Source organism: Mercurialis annua, linkage group LG7 (genome assembly GCF_937616625.2).
Source record: "Mercurialis annua linkage group LG7, ddMerAnnu1.2, whole genome shotgun sequence".
Taxonomy (NCBI): Eukaryota; Viridiplantae; Streptophyta; class Magnoliopsida; order Malpighiales; family Euphorbiaceae; genus Mercurialis; species Mercurialis annua.
In genome coordinates this window covers 47,857,509-47,881,712 of record NC_065576.1, presented here as the reverse complement: position 1 = coordinate 47,881,712, position 24,204 = coordinate 47,857,509, and the positions used below count along the sequence as shown (strand labels likewise).

At 33.2% G+C, this 24,204-nt stretch overlaps 1 protein-coding gene, 1 non-coding gene and 1 pseudogene across 2 annotated transcripts; all 3 read left to right on the top strand.

Moving 5' to 3' along the window:
* The first annotated feature begins 219 nt into the window (after positions 1–219).
* Positions 220–302, top strand: TRNAL-UAA (transfer RNA leucine (anticodon UAA)). Its single transcript has one exon. It is a non-coding gene; the product is annotated as a tRNA-Leu (tRNA).
* Positions 303–3,410: 3,108 nt separating this feature from the next.
* Positions 3,411–6,315, top strand: LOC126657768 (proteasome subunit beta type-5-like; annotated as a pseudogene).
* Positions 6,316–14,784: 8,469 nt separating this feature from the next.
* LOC126657764 (receptor protein kinase-like protein ZAR1) lies at positions 14,785–19,401 on the top strand. The gene is made up of 2 exons (XM_050352533.2): positions 14,785–16,387; positions 18,175–19,401. The coding sequence occupies exons 1-2, from the start codon at positions 14,863–14,865 to the stop codon at positions 18,810–18,812; spliced, it is 2,163 nt and encodes a 720-aa protein (XP_050208490.1). The 5' UTR covers positions 14,785–14,862; the 3' UTR covers positions 18,813–19,401.
* The last annotated feature ends 4,803 nt before the right edge of the window (positions 19,402–24,204 follow it).

Sequence of the window (24,204 nt, the reverse complement as noted above, 5' to 3'; positions counted from 1 at the left end):
ATTTGATACCATTAAAATTTAGAGCTATTAATACTTAATATAATAAAAGAATTAGATTATTATTTTGAATAACTAAGATATTTTTTTAGATTGCAAGCCTCTTTAATTGACATCGGAGTGCCAATAATTCGCCAGCGAGTAGTTGAACATGTTTACAGCCTTTGTTTAAAATATTAAACTAACTTTCTTTAGTTAGATTTTGACACTCTGAAACAACAAGCTGGTTTGCCCGAGAGGTTAAGGGGGAAGACTTAAGATCTTCTGCACATAAGTGCGCATGGGTTCGAACCCCATAGCCAGCAATTCTGTTTTATTTTTTCCTCTAATTTGAACATTTCATTTTTGCAATAGCATGTATGATAACTTTTTCATTAACTTCATGGGTTTTTTTGACACAAAAGTGCCTATTAAATTAGAAAATAAAATTTTTGTGTGCTTATTGAAAATTTTATTCCGATTTTGTGTTTGAACCCACCCATTCCGCAATGGTGCATTGCGGAATTGACACCATTCTGTAATGTACCATAGCGGGATGGTTAATTATGTGTTTAAACGCATAAATAAGGGCATTCCGCAATGGTATATTGCAGAATGCCTTCGCAAGGATGGCAAGATTCCCTGTGTAGCCCCATGAAGAATTAAGGTCTTTCTTATGTCATGTTACTCTATTTATATGGTAATGATCCAATAGGAAACTAAGATACTACTATTAGGATTGTCCAAGATTAATTTAATATCAATATTCAAGAAAATTACAGGAATGGACTAAATAAGATCCTTTCTTACAAAAATGTTAAGGCTTCCAAATTCTTTCATCAATGCTAATTTTTTCTTTACTTTTTTGAGCTAATAACTGATTAATATTATATTGCATACCTAATTGATCTCAGCCTTACATGTGGCACATAATTGGGAAAAAAATCACTTGCTTTTTGGATGCCCAATTATTCATCACTTGCCACCGCCCGGAATCCCTTGCCGCTGCTGCCCGGAAAGTCATTTTCAGACAAGAACGATCGTTCTCAGTCTGAGAACAGTCGTTCTCGTCTGAGAAATTGTTCTCAGACGAGAACGACGTGTTCTCGTCTGAGAAAAATCGTCCTCAGACGAGAACGAATCTGTTCTCGTCTGAGAACAGGTTTGTTCTCAGACTGAGAACGGCACCGGCGGCATAGAATCCATGGCGGAGGGAAAGGAAAAAAAAAAGAAGAAGAAGGGAAAAAAAGATCCCTAAATTTTTATTAAGTAATAAAAAAAATTAAAATTATAAATTATAAAGATACATTACAGATACATCATAAATACATTAATAATAAATTACCGATACATCGTTGATACATCGATCGATTTTATACTAGTGAATTAGCCCGTACAAGTGATAGTTATATGCTAACGCGAGTACATATTTTGATCACAAGTCGATGTAGTTATTTAGCTCGAGAGAGTGTTAGAAAATGAGACCATCATTAAAGCATCCACTCGATACATTGCAAACTGATTTTTTTTAAAATTATAATTATTTTTATAAAATAAGTGTTAAGTTATGATACATTATACATACATCTCTAATATATAATTGTAATTGTCATATTAAAATAGATGGATTATAAAAATTATATTTAGTATGTGTTGTTTATGTATCGTAGATGTATTAGTAAATTTATATTTAATATATATTATTTTTATATTTTAATATGTATCGTGTATAAATAATATATTAAAAACGTATCAATTATGTATTTTGTACTACATGATATCTATTAACACATTATTATTTGCTGATTTTTTTTCTCTATCGTTATTTTTGTATAATTGATGGCTCAATAGTGTATTTAAGTTTTTTTAAATGTATCAAATATGTATTAGAGCTATTTTTTAAATTGATTTTCATATATAAATCAAAAAAATTGTAAATAATTTATACTTTTTCTTATAAATATGTTTCTGATATGTCACAGATACATAAATGATATATGTGAATAATTTTTATACATGACATATATTTTTAATATGATATATGTATTTGTTAGATAAATCTCTAATATTTAATTTATATATGGCATTTATTTTTCAATATGATATATGTTCTAGATACATTTCAGATATACGTCATATATTTTGATAGATATATCGGAAAAAATAATGCTTAAAATAAGTTAGAAATATCTTCTACATACATACAAAATACACATAATTTTTAAGTGTTAGGCAACTGAGTTAAAAAAATGCAACAAAAAAAACCTAAATTATAAAAATGTTTATATCGAGTAACAAATTAAAATGTTATTGATGCATGAATTTCCATTAAAGTATATGATAGATGTAGTTTTAATTTAAAATAGGGTTAATTGCAAATTAAATCACGAATTTTACCCTAATTTGCAATTACAACAAGAACTTTGAAACTTGGCAATGTTAGTAACCAACTTTCATTCTTTGGCAAATTGATACACCGACCAATCATGCAACGACAAATGGCGGTACATTACAATGTCCATGTCAGTGTTTTTTTATATTGGTGTATTGATTTGTCAAAATTGCAAAGTTCGTTAATGACATTGTCAAGTTTGAAAGTTTATGTTGTAATTGCAAATTAGACCAAAGTTGGTAAATTTATTTGCAATTAACCCTTTAAAATATGTTATGCAAAGAACAAGGCGGTCATCAAACATGTAATAGGAAGAACATTTTTTATGGGTATTCTTTTATAATATAATTTATGTATTTTTAAAGTATGTGATACATGTTTATTTTAATTTTAATTAAAGCACGTGATACATATATTTTTTAATTTAAAATATATTATACATGCACCTTAGAGACACATAAATAATACATATTAATAATATATTTATTTATTTATTTTTGTTTTAGAAATATAAAAATAATAATAATCAAATATGTCCTTTATACATATCAGATATATCACGGATACATAAATGATACATGTGAATAATTTTGACAAATTGACGCGTGACCGACGCGCGTCAAACGCTTGTCAGACGCGTTTCTGACGCGTTTTTGACCAATTCTAACGCGTTTTGACTTTTTTTATTTGTTTCGAGTGTGCCATGTGTTACATTCTCATTGGGAATGTATTTAATATAAACTTTTAGTTTTTTTTAGGTGCTCATGTAATTTTTCAGTAAATTTAGCATTTTTGTTATTTTCTTCCTTTTTTTTTGAATATTTTTGTTATTTTCTCTATAGATTTAAGCACTGGATCAAGCAAACAAAGGGCCTAAATAGCCCATAACCTTAAAAATGAAGCCCAATTCAAAACTTAGTAACCTTTCTTGCCCGGGGAACAAGAAACAGTTATTTTCACTATATACAATTCTTGATTTCCTTTTTAATTACCAAACAAATTAACGGTACTCTACTCTACAATCTCATCTGATTTGTTTTTAATTCTTAAATTTAGCTTAGATTTTAATTTATGGATTTTCATGTCTTCAATTGAGTATTTAGGGTTTAACATTTCTTCCATCACACGTTATATTGTAACATTTCTGATTAGTTTGTTTGCTTTTACTTTTAGGTTTTGGAATAATTACAGTGGACTAGATCATGAAGCTTGATACTAGTGGGTTTGAATCAACTGCACTCTATGGAGCGAGCAGCAATGGGTTTGCGGCGGCTGCCCCATCTTTTGAGCTTCCGGTTACTACTGATGTGAGTGTTGGTTTCAATTTTTTGTTTTTTGAATTTTTTGTGATTGAGAAAATTTATATGTTTGAGCTGAATTGGGTTTGTTTTTGTTTGTTAGTTTGATGGGTTTCAGAGTGAAGCTAAATTAATGTTGAAGCATGCTAAGGGGACAACTACACTTGCTTTTATTTTTAAACATGGTGTTATGGTTGCTGCGGATTCTCGAGCGAGCATGGGCGGCTATATCTGTATGTGATTGTTTTCTTTTGTTCCGTAATTTGGTATTATTTCTTTTGCAGAATGATATGATATGTGTTTTGTTCGGTGTTATATGTGGTGTAATTTATTAGTGATTTGTTAATTGTAATTATTATAGCATTATTTGAGCTAAGATTATAAGCTTTTTGTTATGTGATACATGCTTTTTTAATTTTTGATTTAGCTCATTTTCGGTAATTTTAGTATAAATGTTACTTTTCTGTGTCCAAATTAACAGTAGCGTAGATGTTCAAGCACTTATATTTATGATTATATTTTGAAAGTAATAATTTCTGCGTGTTGTTTCAGCATCTCAGTCAGTGAAGAAAATTATCGAAATCAATCCATATATGCTTGGTACAATGGCTGGTGGGGCTGCTGACTGTCAGTTTTGGCATAGAAATCTGGGAATTAAGGTAACTAACTTCTTTTCTTTCCTTGTGTCTTCCTATGCTATGTGCATGTTGGCTACATTAGAAAGTAAATGAAGAGAATCGAGATTATATTTAGAAATTACTTTGGTAGACCTTTAATTGTAGCTAGTATTCTCAACCAAAACTTATTTGCTGTATGCTTTCTGCGTTTGTTGATCCGGCAACTGCAGATGTGGTCACTGTTTTTACTTTGATAGATTTAATTGATATAACTGCTGCATGTGTTATTGCCATCATTTATATGCCTATTCATGTCACATTAGTAATAATACTGAGAGCACACTAGACCTCTTGGGACAGAGTTGCTTCTTGAACAGTCTTTAACTTACGATTACGCCGTGAAGTCATAAGACAAATATGTACGTGTTATCTAACTGTTGTGTAATGTGTACACTAGCATTCACGTGATTTGGTCAAGTTTTAGACCTTAGACAACTGCTTTGTCCATTTCATCATACAGGCATGCTTCCAGAACCCTTAAATTATTGATTAGTTTAGTTGCTGAAGGAGTTGCTCTTGCTTTTAGGATTACCTTTTCATTTCCCTTCCTTCTTAAGGTCAAATTTTTTCTTTTGAGAGAATGTTATACTTGCTGCCTGATAATCTAGTAATGGTATGCAGACTAGTATAGTGCTTTCATATGCTTGCTACTAGCTTTTAAACTTTTTTGGGATATCTTTGATGTTCATTCTTATCTGTTACCCAAGTGTTAATGATAATTTTTAACATTAGTCAGTGTCGGCTTCATGAATTGGCAAACAAACGTAGAATTTCCGTCACAGGAGCATCAAAGCTTCTGGCCAACATATTATACTCCTACCGTGGGATGGGTCTGTCTGTTGGCACCATGATTGCTGGATGGGATGAAACGGTAATTAAGTTCAAATTTTAATCTATAATCATGTTTCTCAAATGCTCGTTATATAAGCTCTGTCTTCTTGCTGTAGGGTCCTGGACTATATTATGTTGACAATGAAGGAGGAAGGCTGAAAGGAACAAGATTCTCTGTTGGATCTGGTTCCCCATATGCTTACGGTGTACTAGATAGTGGGTGAGTGCTTATAGTTGTTCATAATATATGATTTTGAGCCTTTTTTATGGCTAATAATATTCAAGCATCTAATTTAGTCGTTTTTCAATGAAATAACTGACGAGCCAACGTGCGTTGTTTGAGATTCCTGATGGCTATGACAAAAGTTCTAAATATGACAAATTTGGAAATGGCAAGATAAATGTCTAGACTAGATCTTATTACATCTTGTATTAACGAACTAATTTCCAATTTTGCTTTATAAAACAAAATTCTGCCACCTCTTTGAAAATGATATTCTTGATCTCGTGTTATAATTTGAGGTGATGTGATTAATATTTCTTTGCTTACCAAAATATGATACTTTAGGTACAACTTTGATATGCCTGTTGAAGAGGCTGCAGAGTTGGCTAGAAGAGCTATTTATCACGCCATTCCGAGATGGAGCCAGTGGTGGTGTTGCTAGCGGTATATTTTTCTCTCTCATTGTGCATTAGTGTGCATACAGCCTGCTTTAATGAGCTAATCTAAACTAAAAGATGTATTTGGAATCAGTTTATTATGTTGGACCAAATGGATGGAAGAAGCTGTCTGGCGATGATGTTGGAGAACTCCATTACATGTACTATCCAGTTATGCCCAGTACAGTTGAACAGGAAATGGTTGAAGTTGCTGCGGCATAAAGAAACTTCATCTGATGGCTTTGCCTGCAGTAGCTACAAGCTATCGGTGCTTTTCAGTTTATTGCCGGAATAATTCGTGGGTTGCTGTTGTTTATAGTCAACGCCACGAATACAATGTCTATTTGTTTCACCCTTTAAGTTTAAAGAATGTATAACAAAGGAGAATTTTAGTATTTTCATGCAAATGTTTCAGATCATTACTGAACTTTCTTATGGTCTTCTTGTTTTAATCTTGCATGGAGGATATATTGGCTTCGTATATTGCAGGTGATGACGAGAAATCAGATATTAATTAGGCAAAATGATTTTATATTTATAATTTTTTAACTGTTTTTAAAAGTAAAGGAATTGACTTTGAGAACTTAGCCAAATATGTTTTGAACGTATCTAATGCGACGTGAATTGTTTATTTGGATATATTTAATTTGTTTGGTTAGGATTAATGAATTTTACGATTTTGATTGTATTGAGATTTGAATATGATTGTTTCAATTCATAAAAAATAAATAATAATACCGCATTGTTCGATTTTTTTAAACAGTGGTCGAAGTTATAAATAAGTAATGGCCTCTTTCATTTTTTCTCGTTGCAAAATTAATTTAATTTTGTCAATGTGTGTAATATAAATGACAATTTTATTAAGTTATGTGGCATTCCAGTCAACGACCTAATAATGCTAAAATTTTAAATTAATTTGACTTTTTATAGAACTTCTAAAATTTATAAGTTTATTTAATTTGACAATTTTATTATAATTTTATCTATTTGTTTCAATTAGTTTAATTATATCAATTTTTCGCCTATTTGCTTTATTTACCTTTTTTTAGTCATTGTTAATTTTAAATTTGGTTCTTTTTTTCTTCAGCCACCAAAAATTAGAAAATCTAGAATTAGATTTTGACACTGTTTTTGATTTTATTTTTAGATTAGAAATTAAATTTTGGAATTCCAAAGATTTTGCTAATTATAGAGTTAATATATAAGTTCAATTGAAAATTTAGACAATTAAATTGATTAGAATTTTTTAAAAATAAAATTGTAATAAATTTATCAATTTAGGTTAAATTTACAAAATATAAAAAAAATTGGCTTTGTGACACCATTAAGCCATCTAATTAGATAAATCATCATTTAAAATATAATTCCAGCATGACATTTTTTTTTTCAAAGGCTAAAATTTTCATTAATAATAACGAAAGTTACATGAACGGTTTCTCAACACATTGAGTCAACTATTCTAGAAAAGATGATGAGAGCTGTAAATATACAGTCATCGAATAGGGCTAAACTAACCACCAAAGGTCACCCAAATTTATAGGCTAAAATAATTAGATCTAATAATTAAATCTAAATTTCTTAAACGTTCTAAGGGAGCCCAAATCCTGAACGTTGCATCAAAGAGTACTCATTGATCTCGGCAATCCTGCCTAGCAGAGACCGTAAGAGTAAGCTCCCTGTTAATTCCATTTGCACAATCCCCAGTTTGGGAAAATGCAATTGGCACCGCCTTCACAAAGTTTCCATTGACTTTATCTCTTCCAACGGTAGCTTTTGAAGTTTGCTTTTAAAAATAGATTTGATCTTTCCATGAGGCTTTTTAACTCCTTTTTCTTTGCCTAAAATTTTAAGCCCACTTCTCAGCCCACCATCTATTTTGGGCTTAGCATTCATCCTTATCATCAATTCTTTTCCTCTAGGTTCAGTATCGTTGTTGATATTAACTTCCACCAAATCCGTAACAGACATATTCATTTTATTGACTTTCCAATTTGAGATTGGCTGCTCATGATTTTCCTCCTTATTACTCTCATCTATAATTAAATTTGAACTTCCAATCCCCTTATCTTCTCCATCATATCTTTTTGTTCCTATGATTCCTCCATTATTATCTCTAACTTCCTTAGATACAACACTTTCCATATTCCTTCTCCCCATTGACAATGAGTTTTGACTTCCTCCATCATCATCTTCTCTGACCTCACCATTGTTTCTGGCTCTTTTACTTTTGACATTCGAAAGTTGGACAGGTCCTGCCCTAATGAGTTCATTATACCTCAAACTTCCTTCAGCTCCCCTATGTTTTGAACATTCAGATATTGGATGTCCAATAAGACCACAGTTCATACATAACTCCGGTAACCTTTCATATCTCAACAAAGTAGTAATAATAGTACCTTGTGAATCCACTTTAACCTTTAAGCCCCGCTTCAAAGGTCTGGTAATATTAATTTTGATTCTAACACGCATATATCTTCCAATACAATCTCCAGAAGCACCAGGATCAACATTCTCCACCACACCTATTTGTGATCCTAAGGAACGTCCAGCCTCCATATTCATGCAAACCAGAGGCAAGTTGTGAAATTGTACCCAGAATGATACCATTGCAAAACTCATCTGTGTATGATCACCTACCCCAACTGGATTTTCCAACGCAATTAAGCTTTCTTGAAATTTCCATGGACCACCTCCGAGGACCCTTCTCTTATCCTCCAACGAACCAAACTGAAAAACGAAAACATTTGGTCCCACCATTTCTACCACCAGATTTTCCTTTGTTCGCCACATATAATTCACAGATTGGATTAATCCCTCCCTGTTAACTTTTTTAGTCGACCACACTTTGCCGATTAAAGAATTAGCCACCTTCTTCTCGCCCACTGTCCTTGCCTCTTCTCCAAGATCACAGACCACCACATCTTCCTCATCATCAGAAAGAGATAGTAAATCACATAAAGTATTGATATCCTTAACAGACATATCGATTTCACTCTAAATAAAAAGTTCAAAGAGAAAAAAACTGCTCTATATTTCAGAGAGAAAAAAACTGCTCTCTATTTCAGAGAGAAAAACTGATATGGTAATAGTTTGTTTTCTCCAGCATGACATTTCTATGTGGGCAAAATTAAGAAAAATTATCAAACAAACACATGCTACTGAAGAGTATAGCTATTATCGTCTACAACAGAATAAATAAAAGTGAAGCTGGAGAACCAGATTATAAAATTCAAAAAAAAAAATAGGGATCTATTATGTGTTTTTCCATAATGTAATTTGATATTTATGTCAAACCTATGAATGAAACTGAGTCGAGTGGAGTCGAAACACTGCCGATATCGAGTTCGACGATCAAGTTTAAAATTTAAAGCTCGAAATTTTGATCAAGTTCGCTGTCTTGTCGAGCCGAATATTTTAAAATTTAAATTCGGTTCAATAATTAGTTCGAGTAGCTCAATTTCAAACTCAACTAAATACTAATCGAATCGATTAATTTTGAATAACTTGCGAGTTAGCTCGATTCAGTTAGGTACCTACTTCAACTCTATTGTATTGTGTGATCTATTATATGGTGTGAAAGAGTATTATGAGTGGAAATCATTTTGTACTAATTTGGACCCACTTTGATCAATCCAAATGCCAATAAGGGTAAAGCCAATATTTATATACCAAATCAATGACATCCCTTAAGTACAAAGCAAATTATAATAATCCTTTCTAACACTTTTCAATCCCTTTTCTTTGAATTTTAGGACTCTTCTATTTTGTCTTTACTACAAGAACATTGTGATTCTGCTTGTACAATTAAATGTTATTTAATACTACTTTTATTTATGAGTTCTTTTTTTTACAATGGATAAATTAAACTTCAAAATTTCAGATCCAATTGTAATTTATTTATTAAAAGAAGACTATATATAGTGGTGTAGATTTAATTTTGAACTTAACTGACTCAATTGTTTAAAAAAAAAAACTAAACCAAATTTTCAAAAATTTAGAAAAAATCAAATCAAACTAATTGACGTGGTTAATTTATTTAACTCAATTATTTGTACTAAAACCTTAATTAAAAATTTCCAAAACCAAATTTTAACTGAAAAATTCCAAAATTGAACAGTACAAAATAATTGAATTATTTTAGGCCTAATTACTTAAAAACCACCCACCTTGTAATTTTTTTTCATTTATACCACGACCTAGGAAAATTTTCATTTGTACCCTATTTTTGATTTTTATGTTTCGTTTGTACCCCAAGAGTAAGTTTTTTGATAATTTAATTAATTTAAAGATGAAAATATTAAAAACAAGATAGATAAATGATTATCATTAACATTTTATTAGAATGTAGGTTAAAAATGAAGAACTAATTTAAACTTTTTTTCAAAAAAAAATAGGTCAATTCAACTCATTAGGGTAGAGATGAAACATAAAAATCAAAAATAGGGTACAATTGAAAATTTTCCTAGGTCATGGTATAAATGAAAAAAAATTACAAGGTGGGTGGTTTTTAAATAATTAAGCCATTATTTTATCATATCAAACTAAATTAAATTTATCAATTTGATTCAATTTTGACATTCTCCTAGTTATGCAAGCTGATAGGAGTGTGTAAAGTTAGAACCATTTAAAAAAACGATCTGCTATATTTAATTTGGTTTGATATTGCTATAAAAAATAATCTTAATTTCATTTGATTTTAGACAATAAGAAAATATCAGTTAAATTGAACGAACCAAAAATTCGACCTAACCGACTAATTCACTTTGAACAAAATTAGTTTTTTACAATTTTGGTTCAATTCTATTTTTTTTTATCTTTTCAAATTCAATTGGATCAACATATTTCAAGATTTCTTAACTTTACATTTACATTTTCAATTTATCTGGTTATTAAACTTCCATTTGGTCTTATTTGGTCCTTTATCTATACGTTTTTGGTTTATCTGGTTCCTAAACTTCCATTTTATCTTATTTGGTCCCTAAATTTTATATTTTTTAGTTTATTTGGTCCCTAAACATCTATCCGTTTGAAGACTTGAGAAAAAATAAATCAAATTTCAAGGATGACTAAATAAAACTAAATAGAAGTTCAAGGACCAAATAAACTAATAATGTAACGTTTAGGGGTCAAATATGACCAAATTAAATTCAGGGATTAGATAAACTATAAACGATAAGTTCAGGGACCTTAAAATATGTTAATCAAATTCAATTCTGTTTGAATCTAATTGACACCCCATATGTGGGGCAATTATCTGTGAGTTTTATTAATATTGTTATCATCTATCTCCTCTCTCAACATTCCATACTGGCTGAAGTGTATAATTTATTGCAATAATGTAGTTTAATTCAAAAATCATAAACTAATTATTCTTAAACAAAGCAGAAGCAAACATTAATAAGCAAACAATAACACAAGCTGGAAAGAACCTCTCTTACCCTTTGTTAGCTTCTAAGCATGTTTTCATGATTGAAAGTAAAATTTAATCATTCTGCTTTTTTCCATTAAGCAACTGTAAAAAAATCAAATAAAATTAAAATCACTTAAGAATTTAGACAAAAAGAATGGAAATGTGAAACATAAGTGTCAATGAGATTATTATTTTGTTTTTCTAGTAAAGTGACGTTGGTTACATGAAAGAGATTGGTTTGAAGAGGAACTTAAATTAATGATCTTAAGCATAATCTGTACTTATCAACAATTTAAATAATGAGAAAATCACAAAATAATCCTAAAAAACCCTTTAATTTTCTTAAAAAAACGCTTTGGGTCCAAAAATTATATCTTTATCTAAAAATAATTTTCTTTACTCTTTTAGTTTACCTATAAAAGATATATCGCATATACATGTCAACTACATCGTCGATACATCACTGGTACATAGCTTGTGATAAAATAAAAGGTTTTGAGGTATAAATTAAAAATATAGAGTAAAAAACTTTGAAAATGAATATTTTACAATATTTTGGATCATTTTTATAATTTTGTTTTAGAGGCTGTCATACTGCTTTTTTTAATTGGGGTGTTTTAAGGTTCATATTGTGATTAATAAACTCATAAAATCTTTTTTAAGGTATTGAAAGTTTTCATGCATTTTATTATTTTATTTTCCAAGTAGAATATATTGAATGAGAGGTTGCACCAACCATTTTTCTATTACATCAAATAAATAACAGTTAATCAAATTTGGAGATTAGTATTAATTATCAGAGGCAATTTGGATGCAGTTCTATAATTATAAAGTTTTTTTTTGCTAGGATTAGGATTGATGTTTATATAACTTAATGACAATGACATTATTTTTCTGAAGTGTTGACAGTCAAATATGCATATAAATCAGCATAAATGCATGCAAAAGTAGCATCTTTATCACTGTCAGTGATACAGTATATTTAACAAATTATAGGTGTTTTAAAATGAATAAATCAGCATATATTTAACTTATTTATGCAAATAATTTGTACCCCTTTTCAAATATATCTGATTTTATCGCAGCAACTAGTAACTACTATAGTTACCCTGTACGCAAAGGTATGTTACCTGACTTAGGAGAAAAATAGTGCATCTTTCTTTGTCGTGTGATGGAGATTGTCGCATAGTATGTCTTTATCACGGTCTCATAAAATGGACATAACAATATTTATTTTTTCTATGATGAGAATTCACTCCTTTGAGCCTGTGATCACTATTAAATTCCGGAATATAGACCGCCAGCAAATCCACATACTTGACAAATTCGGGCTATAATGACCACTAACCCAATTCCAACCGCTTGATTTTTAAAAAAGGCGTAGCCGTGGTTTAAACTCGCGACTTTATCATCCATATGACTTAGACTTAGACTATTTGATTAAATCCGTGGAGGCTATAACAATATCTATTATTAGAAACAAAACATTAAAAAATATTTCATTTTTAGCTTATCCTTAGACTTACCATTAAAAAGAAGTCTAAATTGTGAGAACATTTTAGAAATTATGTACTAATTTATTTTTAATTAATCATAAAGTTTGCTGTATAATCATAAATTAGGTCCTGATACGAATTTTTTTGCATGAATCAAATTGAATAAACTCACAAATCCTCGTATTAAACTTTTCATCAAGAAAACTCTCAACTTCACATTTCACACTGAAAAGAAAATAATCAGCTAGTCCACTTTTTTTTTTCAAACAGATAATTATAAGTTCATTTTAGTGTTATACAATCTTACCACTTTCCATCAATCTTTACTAATTTCACTTACAAAATGGTCATTTTGCCCCCTGAACTTGCCGTAAAGATCAATTAAAGCATTTTAAAAAAAGCATCTTGAATTTGAAATCTAGATTCATTTTACCTCCTTCAAGGGATATGAAAAAATATGATTAGAACATTTTATATAGATTGAAACTGTTGTGGCGAAAAATTATTGCATAATTTGAAGCTGAAGGGGTAAAATAAACTATAGTATTAAATTTAGAGTATTTTTAAGGCCAAAAAATTGGCCTTAATTGTTTTTTTATATCAAATTAGGGGTAAAGCGATATTTTGTTGGTTTTACCTAACCTATCAGCTGAGATGTGCAACGAACTAATGAGATTATCAAGAAAGACATGGTGAATTTCATAATTTTATTTTAATAAGAAGAATTTTTGGCCGAATTAATTTTTATTTATTTATTTGTGTACATAAAATAAAATTATAATTTAGACATTTAGTAGAAATTAGTAGTGTAAAAAATCTGTCATCTTACTTTTTTTATGCATGCTCATAAATTTTTAAATTGATGGCAAATCATATTTGTTAACGGAGATATCCAATTCGAAAAATATTGAGATAATAATTGATATTCAAAAAAAATTTAGTGACTAAGTGATAATCGAAGTAAATGTTAGTATCATTAGTGACTAAGTGATAATCGAAGTAAATGTTAGTATCATTTTTATACTGTTTTTATTAAAAGGCAAGAATGTTGGAGTCTCGTAGCATAAAACGAGTGCCACATCAAATTACTTAACGGAAATGAATGTTCACGTTAAGTCGTGTTTTTTTGTTAATGGAAGAAAGATGAGGGTTATAATTGAGACCTCAAAACATAAAAGGGCCAAATGAAATTTAGATAAAGATTAGGGTTATTTTGTATCTTTTTCCAAAATATTATATTTCCTCAACAAATTTTAACCCAACTACACCCATTTCCCAACAATATCAGAAATTAAAATTGTTTCCAAGCCAAGAAAATAAGAAAAGAATCACCCACATTAAATACATAATAAAACAAGAACACAACAATACTTGCTTTTCTTCTACTCCCGTCCTAATAGCAAACCACTATCTTTTTTATTATTATTATTAATTCATAAATTTTAATTGTATTATTGATTTGTTTTTTTTTTTATAGAGTACATGAGGTGTCCTGAACGGGTCTCAACTATGAGACGGCACCTTTAAACCTTCCACATTCAGACTAATCCCCATTCGAGCCGGGTAGGTCCCTTGCGGGAGGTAAAGCTCTGACCCCAAGTTTTAAACGGCTGCATACATGAGTACGGTTCGAACCCGCGACCTCACTTAAGCTAGAAGAATGCCTTACCAACTCATCTACGCCTTGGGGTTATTATTGATTTGTTTTTTGGTATAGTGTGAGGTTGTTATGAACGAATCCAAACTATAACACACAAATTTTAAATTTTTTCATTCAAACTAATTTCCATTTGATCCAAATATATTTATTATGGAAAGAAAAATTATAAATCCTAAATTTTAAACAGTTGTATATATATACGATTCGAACTCGCAATCTGATTTAAGAAGAGCGTCTTAACGACTCAACTATACCTTAGATTAAAAATAAATAAAATTAATTAATGATCTTTTTCTTTTTTTTTGGCGGGAGGTAGGTCCCATTTTCAATCAAAATCTCGTCTTTCTCAAGTCTCTATCTCATAAATCTCTCCACACCAACGACCCAACTAACTCCTTTTTCTTCTCTGTAAATATATTCCTCTTCTTCTACACAACAGAACAAACCCTAAAACACTTCAAAATGAGTTCTTTGAACTCCAAATTATTCTTTTTCTTATTATTTTTCTTGCTACTGACCACAAACCCAACTCATTCTCTGTCACCCGACGGCCTTTCACTTCTCTCTCTAAAATCCGCCGTCGATCAACCACCCGCCGACGCCAATCCATTCTCCGACTGGAACGAAGACGACCCAACTCCATGCAAATGGACCGGCATTTCATGCATGAACATAACCGGATACCCCGACCCACGTGTCGTCGGAATTTCAGTTGCCGGCAAGAATCTACGTGGCTACATTCCGTCAGAGCTCGGAACTCTTTTGTACCTCCGTAGACTCAATCTTCACAACAATAATTTTCACGGGTCCATTCCTAACGAGCTTTTTAACGCTACTTCACTTCACAGTCTGTTCCTTTACGGCAATAATTTATCCGGGCCGTTGCCTGTTACTCTCTGTAACTTACCTAGGTTACAAAATCTTGATCTTTCTAATAATTCTTTGTTAGGTTCGTTGCCGGAGAATTTAAACAATTGTAAGCAGTTACAACGGCTGATTTTATCAAGAAATAGATTCTCCGGTGAAATTCCGGCTGGGATTTGGCCGGAGTTGGATAGTTTAGTTCAGCTTGATTTGTCTGATAATCAGTTCAACGGGTCAATTCCTAATGATCTTGGTGAACTTAAGTCTTTGAGTAATACTTTGAATCTTTCGTTTAATCATTTGTCCGGTAAAATCCCAAAATCTTTGGGAAATTTGCCTGTAACGGTTAGTTTTGATCTTAGAAATAATAATTTAAGCGGCGAAATTCCTCAGATTGGGTCGTTTGTTAATCAAGGACCAACTGCTTTTTTAAATAATTTGAATTTATGTGGGTTCCCTCTTCAAAAATCATGCAAAGATTCCTCCGATCATGAAAGTTCGCCGGCGGCGACTCAGAATTCATCTCCGGAGTCTAATAGTTTCAAGAAAGGGTTAAGTTCTGGGCTGATCATACTTATATCAGTGGCGGACGCCGCGGGAGTAGCGTTCATCGGATTAATTATAGTCTACTTTTACTGGAAGAAGAAGGATAATTCGAACGGCTGTAGCTGCACCGGGAATAAAAAACTCGGCGGTGGTCAAAAATCAAGAGCCTGTGGTTTCTGTTCTTGTGTTAACGGTTTAAACGGCGATGACTCCGAACCGGAGGAGTTATCAAAGTCAGCGGCGGAGAGAGGCAAAGGTGACGGTGAACTGGTGGCAATTGATAAGGGTTTTAGTTTCGAGCTTGATGAGTTGCTTAGGGCTTCGGCTTATGTGTTGGGGAAAAGTGGGCTGGGGATTGTGTATAAGGTGGTGCTCGGAAATGGGATTCCGGTGGCGGTGCGGCGGCTGGGGGAGGGTGGTGAGCAAAGGTATAAGGAGTTTGTGGCGGAAGTGGCGGCGATTGGGAAGATTAAACATCCTAATGTTGTGAAGTTGAGAGCTTATTATTGGGCGGCTGATGAGAAACTTCTTATTAGTGATTTTATCTCTAATGGGAACTTGGCTAATGCTCTTAAAGGTTAGTACTTTTTTCTCTTATAAAAGTTTTGTTTAGATTGAGTCGATCTATTTCGGTTAAATTAGGTTTAGCTAAATTGTTTGATTATTTTGATTAATTCGTTTATAGAAAAAGTTAGTTTGCTTAACGGTTTAATATTTTAAAAATTCAATTAGTTGAGCTAACCAAATGTTTTTATTTTTAATTATTACTCTTTATAATTTTATTTGTTTAACAAAATTAATCATTGATCGACTCATTTGATCGGTTTCAATTTTATATCTTTAACATTTCAATTAATTCAGTAATGATGAATTTGATTAACTCATTTAGTTCAATTAAAAAGATAAAATAATTCGGTTAATTCAATTTTGATTAAATTTGTCGGTTTTTAACCATAACCAACCGTTTGTTCACCTTACTTTAGAGTTTTTAGGTGAAGTAAAACTAAGAATGGAGTACTTTTTTTGGAAATTAACTTCAGCAGAACCTGGAACTTAAAATGTAACCTGAGTTGTTGAGGAAGTTGTACTAGTACCCATATAGTGTAGGGGAGAAATAAGGTAGAGGGAATTTAGGAGCATGAATGGGTTGTAATTAATGGAGATGTTATCATGGTCTCGACACTAATGGTGTCATGTGGGCTACCAGCTATGATTTACTGCACCAACCAATTCATGGCCTCATCTTAATTGTAGTATAGTAGTTCCCCTTTTTTGGGTCCATGCGCCTTCTCTTCTCTCGCTTTCCCTTATCAACACCTAGGTAGAGAGGTGCACTAATATTCCGTTGGCACCGGTCTGAACTAATATAGAACGTTTACTTAAAAGTTAGACCCGACAATTTTCGACATGACACGATTAAATGATACGGCAAGACACAAAATTAAACGGATTTGAATCATAGGTCCACCACTAAGTCCATAATGGGCATTTAGGTTGCGCATGGATGAAATTAGAGAATGATTTGATGATTAACTTGAGCATTTCTAATAAAATCACAAGAGGCCACCATATCAGTAATTGCTTGGTGCATCTCAACCTTTGATTCCTTTTTTTATAGCTTGTGAGCCTCTAGTGTAACTCTACTATTATTTCATTTATAAAAAGTATTCCATAAATTGATCAAAATGGAACATCCAAATAGATTTTTTTATCTAAAAAAATGGAACAGAAGGAGTAAGTTCAATTGAAAATTTGGAGTTTTTCCTGATAGATTTGCTTAAAAGTCACTTTATCAAGGTTTATTTGCAGTCTTCCTCTTTACTTCTATTTATTTTCCCACTTCCCACCTTTCTATAACCCATGCCTTTACTTCAAAGACATATTGATCTAATAGTTGAATTAAATGCTTAAAAATTTACATCTAGCTTGAATTAAATGCCTAGTCATGCCCATATTACATTTAAGATTCATGTCTCTCTGGTCAAGCTGGCCCTATATATTAGTCTGAACTCGACAAATTTTCATGCATGATGTAGCGTATCCAGTCATTCGACAAATTCATATGTATATTCAGGGCGGAACAAAGCATATAGCTAGCTTGAAGGGGCATCCGCCCCTGCAATTTTTTTGCAAAAACACCTTTAACCTTTTTTACAATTTTTTTTAAAAATATATAGTTATTTTTATACCTTTCGCCCTTTCAAAAATATTATATAATTACATCTCTTTATTTTAAAAAACTAGTTCGGCCCCTGTGTATATTAAAACTCAACTATATCGTTTTGCAGTTTCACTCATTTCAAATTCCATATTATCAAATTGCAATAATAGTACAGCCATTAACAAAATTTTCATCATTTTCAGGGAGAAGTGGCCAGCCATCTCCAAGTTTCTCATGGGCAACCAGACTGAGAATCGCCAAAGGAACAGCAAAAGGCTTAGCCTATCTTCATGAATGTAGTCCGAGAAAATTCGTACACGGAGACATTAAACCGTCAAATATCCTCCTCGACAACGAATTCCAGCCTCACATTTCTGATTTTGGCCTTAGCAGACTGATCAACATTACGGGCAGCAATCCGTCTTCTTCCGGTGGATTTATCGGTGGAGCTTTACCGTATTTAAAATCCGTCCAAACTGAACGAACGAACAATTATCGATCCCCAGAAGCTCGTATTCCTGGAAACAGGCCGACGCAGAAATGGGATGTGTACTCGTTCGGAGTTGTCTTGCTGGAATTGCTGACAGGAAAATCTCCTGATTTTTCACCAGCTACATCAACTTCTATGGAAATTCCTGACATTGTTAGGTGGGTGAGGAAAGGATTCGAGGAAGAGAACCCGTTATCGGAAATGGTCGATCCCGTATTATTACAAGAAGTTCATGCTAAAAAGGAAGTTCTTGCAGTTTTTCATGTTGCCCTTGCCTGCACTGAAGCTGACCCTGAGATTCGTCCGAGAATGAAAACAGTGTCAGAAAATCTTGAAAGGATTGGAACATAGAAAGATAGAAGAGTTAATTGCAAATAAAATTACGAACTTCAGCGTATTTTGCAATTACAACGGTAATTTTTGATTTTAGCAATTTTAAAACTTTCAACTTTTGATAATTCAAAACTCTAATTGAATTTCTGATATGCTTTTGCTAACACAAAATCCTAATCTTTCGATTTTCACATGAGCAAAAGTATATCAAAAAGTCAATTTATGTTTCGAATTGTCAATATCTGAAATTAAATATTTGAAATTGCTAAAATTAAAAATTACGTGTATGCTAATTTTTTTGATTTTATTTGTAATCAACCCGACAAAGAAAGAAAAGACTGCTATAATTTTCAAGAACAGGATTTTGACAAGTTTCTTTGATTTCTGAAAATGGGCATTACAGGATTTAACTTGAATACTGAATTATTAGAAAAGTTTTGGAGTTCAGGAGGTACATCTCTTAGCATAATTGGGTTAAGTAATACTACATTTTTTTTCTTTTTGTGACAATTATGGAAATAGGTTGATTTGTAATTTAAATTTCCATCCCTTGTTCCATGGGATGTATTTGTAATAAAAAGAAAATGTCACATTGATTTTTTTACAATCTCATCATTTTTTTTTTTTTTGAGGGGAAAATTTCATTAAATCAAAGCAAAGCCATTTGATCGGCCATTACATAGACAAAAACATCTGAGGGGACATGCCCCCTCCATAACAGTTTGTTCTCATAACCTGTTAAGGCTTTTTTAGCTAGATAATCAGCCAAGGAATTAGAGTTCCTTCTGATGTGAATGTAACCACAGCATAAGCCACCACTTAAGCTAAAACAATCCTCTGCTATTAAGCTTACATCATTGCAATACAGTTTCTTGTTGTTAAAGGTGTCCACTGCTACTTTCGAGTCAGACTTGACTTCAAAAGGTGTAAGACTCTCTTCTACTGCAAGCATGATGCCATCTCTAATTGCATTAGCCTCTCCAATCTCCACTGCTACTGTTCCATTGTATAATTTGCATTGAGCTGCTTGGACTTCTCCCTTCCAGTTTCTGATCACAACGCCAGTACTGAATGTGCCCTTCTTGTTATTAAAGCCAGCATCAACATTGATGCAAAATCTGTCTTTGTCAGGAGGTATCCACCTATTGTCTTCTGGTCTTTGATCTTTTATCCTTAAGCTTCCATTACCCTCCTTTGTCTTCATATAAGCTTGAAGGAACTCTTCAATGTACTGAGAAGCCCACTGGATGAGCAGGTCTCCTGGTTTTGTCTTTTTGTTATGGACCACACAATTTCTTTCATGCCATATAAGCCAAAGTAAAACTACAAAGAACATGAAGTCCTGTTTCTGAAAACTCTTGTATGCTTGGAAGATCATGTCCTGCATCATCCAATGGTGATCAGGTTTTAACACAGAAGACTTATCCCAGCTTCTCCAAATTTTCCTTGCCTGCCTACAGAACCATAGTGAATGAATTGGAGTCTCACCTGCATTGTTACAAACAGGGCATAAATAATCAATATTCATGCCTCTATTAATAAGGTTCACTCTACAAGGTAGCCAGTTATTAAAACATTTCCATAAGAAAATTTTAATTTTTGGGGGCAAAGACAGACTCCAAGCAAATTTCCACCACTTCAGCATTTCTATCTCATTAGAACTCGTAGCTTGGTTCTTATGTTCCCAGGCAACTCTGTAACCACTACGGACACTATAAAAACCTGACTTTTCAAAGTGCCATCTCCTGCAATCTGGTTGAGTAGTTCTAGCTAAAGCAGTATTGAGAATGATCTTAGAATCATCCTCAGTAAAAGATCTCTCAATTAACTCCACATCCCAATTACCATCAGCTGCTATCAGAGAACTCACTAATGACTCCTCATTCAACCGTCTTAAATTTGTAGGCCTGAAAGTACTTTCAACAGACAGCCAGTTGTCCTTGAAAACTTTGATACTATGACCATTCCCTACTCTCCATCTTAGACCTGCTTCCAGTATCTTTCTGCCCCATAGGATACTCTTCCAGGTAAAAGAAGCATTTCTGGGGCAAACAGCATCCATGAAGTCTTGGTTTTTGTAGTATCTAAACTTGTAGACTCTGGCTAGCAGACTATCTGGCCACTTAAGAACTCTCCATGCTTGTTTGGCCAATAAGCTTTGATTCACACATTCCAAATCTTTGAAGCCTAAACCACCTCTACATTTTGGCTTACACAACACATTCCATCTAGCCCAATGCATTTTCTTCTTGCCATCTGTACTACCCCACCAAAATCTGTTACATAATCTTTCAATCTCAGTAATCATGCTTCTTGGAAATTTAAAACAATTCATGTGGTAATTGGGGATGGCTTGTATAACAGCTTTAATAAGGACTTCTTTCCCTCCTCCAGAAAACAAAGACCCCCTCCAGTTTTGTAGTTTCTGCCATATCCTTTCTTTAACATACTTCAGACTACTGCCTTTCTTTCTTCCAACAGAGGATGGTAACCCGAGATACTTTTCATGGCATTTAACAATCTGCACATTCAGAATCTTAGCTATTTCCTCCTGTATCTCCACAGAACTACCTTTGCCAAAGCATACAGCAGATTTGTCAAAGTTCACCACCTGGCCTGAGGCCCTGCCATACAACTCAAGCTTCTCTTTGATAAGGGTACATTCCACAGGGTTAGCTCTTGCAAACAGGAGACTATCATCTGCAAAAAACAGATGAGAGATGCTGCAATTTTCTCCAAAATTAAGACCATGCAGCAACTTCTTTTCCACAGCAGCATTTATCAAAGCTGATAAGCCTTGACCACAAATTAAAAAAAGGTAAGGGGATAATGGATCCCCTTGCCTTAAACCCCTGTAAGCCTCAATCTTGCCTGTCACAGAGCCATTAAGAATAAAACTAAATTGTACAGATGATATACAATTCATAATTTTAGAAATCCATACTCTGCAGAAACCAAGCTTATACATCATAGCCTCCAAAAACTTCCATTCTACCCTGTCATAAGCTTTTGACATGTCCAGTTTCAAAGCTAAAGGACCATTACATATCCTCTTAGACTTCTTAATGACATGGATGCATTCAAAGCCTAAAAGAGCATTGTCAATAATCTGTCTTCCTGGAATAAATGCACTTTGAGCTGGATCAATAACTTCTCCCAAAACAGTTCTAAATCTATTAGCCAGAGTTTTAGATATTAACTTATAAATCACATTACAAAGACTTATAGGTCTAAACTTAGCAATAGAATCAGCAATTTTCACCTTGGGGATTAAGGCTAGCACAGTCTCATTAACACATTTAACATCTCTATCATTATTCAAAATTTTCAAACAGACATCAATTACCTCCTTACCAATGATGCTCCAGTATTTTTGAAAGAAAACTGCAGGAAAACCATCCTTTCCTGGAGCTTTTGTAGGGGGCATTTCATTTAGAGCTTTAGTGACCTCTTCTGCAGTGAAACTCCTACTAAGCATTCTATTCATGTTATCATCTATGCCTGGTTTAACATACTCCAAAACCTCTGCAATATCTGCTTCAGTAGGATTTGAGGAGGCAAAAAGATCAGTAAAATAGCTTTGGATAATACCTGCCATTTCCTCTGGTTTTTCCTTCCACAAACCAGTATCACTATACAACCCTTTAATACTATTCCGTGCTCTCCTTTTAGAAGCTTTTAAATGAAAAAATCTGGTATTTTTGTCCCCATAGGCCAGCCAGTCACTTCTGGATCTTTGCTTCCAAGCTACTTCTTCTTTTAGCTGAAGTTTTTCCAGACTAATTTCAATTCTTCTGATGCTATCTACAGAACTGGCAGAGTCAGCTGAGTTGAGAAGTAAGAGTAACTCCTTCTGCTTATTCTCAATCTCTTTCTTCAGTTTTCCCATAGACAGCTTTCCCCACCTGTTAAAAGCTCATGCACATTGATTAAGTTTGTGAGGTAAATCTTCTACTTCCTGGATTGATCTACTCTCCTCCCAGGCAGTTTTCACCTCTTCTTTAAAATTTTCCTCTAACGTCCAAGCTTCTTCGAACAGGAACCTGTTCTTCTTCTTTCTTCTACTGGTATTACCATAGGAATTATCTCTGCTGTTACTCCAAAACACCACAGGTCTGTGGTCAGAACCCCAATGCTCCAAAGTTTGGATCATGTAGCCAGGAACTAAACTTTGAAATTCAGCATTGATCAAGAATCTATCAAGTCTCTCTTTCACAATCATATTACCTCTATTTCCCCACCAGGTAAATTGGTTATCATTACTTCCTGCATCAAACAGCTTACAATTATTCAAAGCCATTCGAAAATTGTTAATCAAATACTGAGGTCTAACACCTCCTCCCTCTTTTTCATCCTCCGACAAGATCTCATTGAAATCACCACCACAGATCCAAGGACCTGTAAACACCCTACTTAATCTCTCTAGCAAGGTCCAGGAATGAACTCTGCAACTTTTAACTGGATCTCCATAAAATCCTGTAAAACGAATAGTATTCCCCATCTCTTCAATAACAGCACAATCTATATAATGAGTAGAGGAACTCATTATAGAGACTGAAAGGGAGCTGTTCCACAGAAGAGCTAAGCCCCCACTTTTTCCCACACAGTCAACCACGAAGCAATTGTCCATCTCCAACTCATTTGCTTTTTCCTCCATCCCTCTCTTCTGCATTCTGGTCTCCATCAAAAAAACTAAACTTGGTTTTAGATTTCTCACATGGGTTTTGAGATTTTGGAATGTTCTAAAGGGACCCAGACCTTGAACATTCCAACTGAAATAAATCATTGCTCCCGGCGAGCCTGCTCCGCAGACTTCGCCGATAAATCATTTGTGTTCTCCTTTCCAGTAACATAGTCTTCAACACAAGATAATGTTATTGGAGCTTTGCTTGTACTTCCTTCGTCACTCCCTTTCTCTGTTTCTCCACTCTCAAGTAAATTTGAGATGTCAAGTAACGGTAACATTTTCCCCAAACTCTTCTTTTGGGTTTTCTTTGCTGATCCAGGCTTTGTTATGGGCTTTTTTGAGACAGCCTTTAATTTCAGCCCAAATGAGCCATCAGGTCCATTTTTTGAAAAAATCTTCTTGCGCGCCACTGAATCCTCGCCTTTAAATATAGGATCCTGATTTACCATAATTTCAACTAATTCCATATCTGCAATCTTTTTTCCACTTCCATCCATTTTTTGAATTTGAAAATCATTTGGAGATTTTCCGTTGTTACTTTCCTTCATTAATGGAGATTTTCCTGCAGCTCCTGAAATCTCTCCACTAATCACGATATTTTGTTCACCTGCCTGCATCTTCCTTTCTTGGATCTCCTGACTGCCTCTCTGCCGGAATCCTCCATCACCACCGTTCCAACCTTTACTGTCAGGCTTAAGTCTCTTTCCCCTATTCAATAATTGT

Coding starts and splice junctions, on each gene's coding strand:
- LOC126657764 (XM_050352533.2), top strand. CDS start 14,863: ATGAGTTCTTTGAACTCCAAATTATTCTTTTTCTTATTATTTTTCTTG. Junction 16,388..18,174: donor CTTGGCTAATGCTCTTAAAG/GTTAGTACTTTT, acceptor CATCATTTTCAG/GGAGAAGTGGCCAGCCATCT.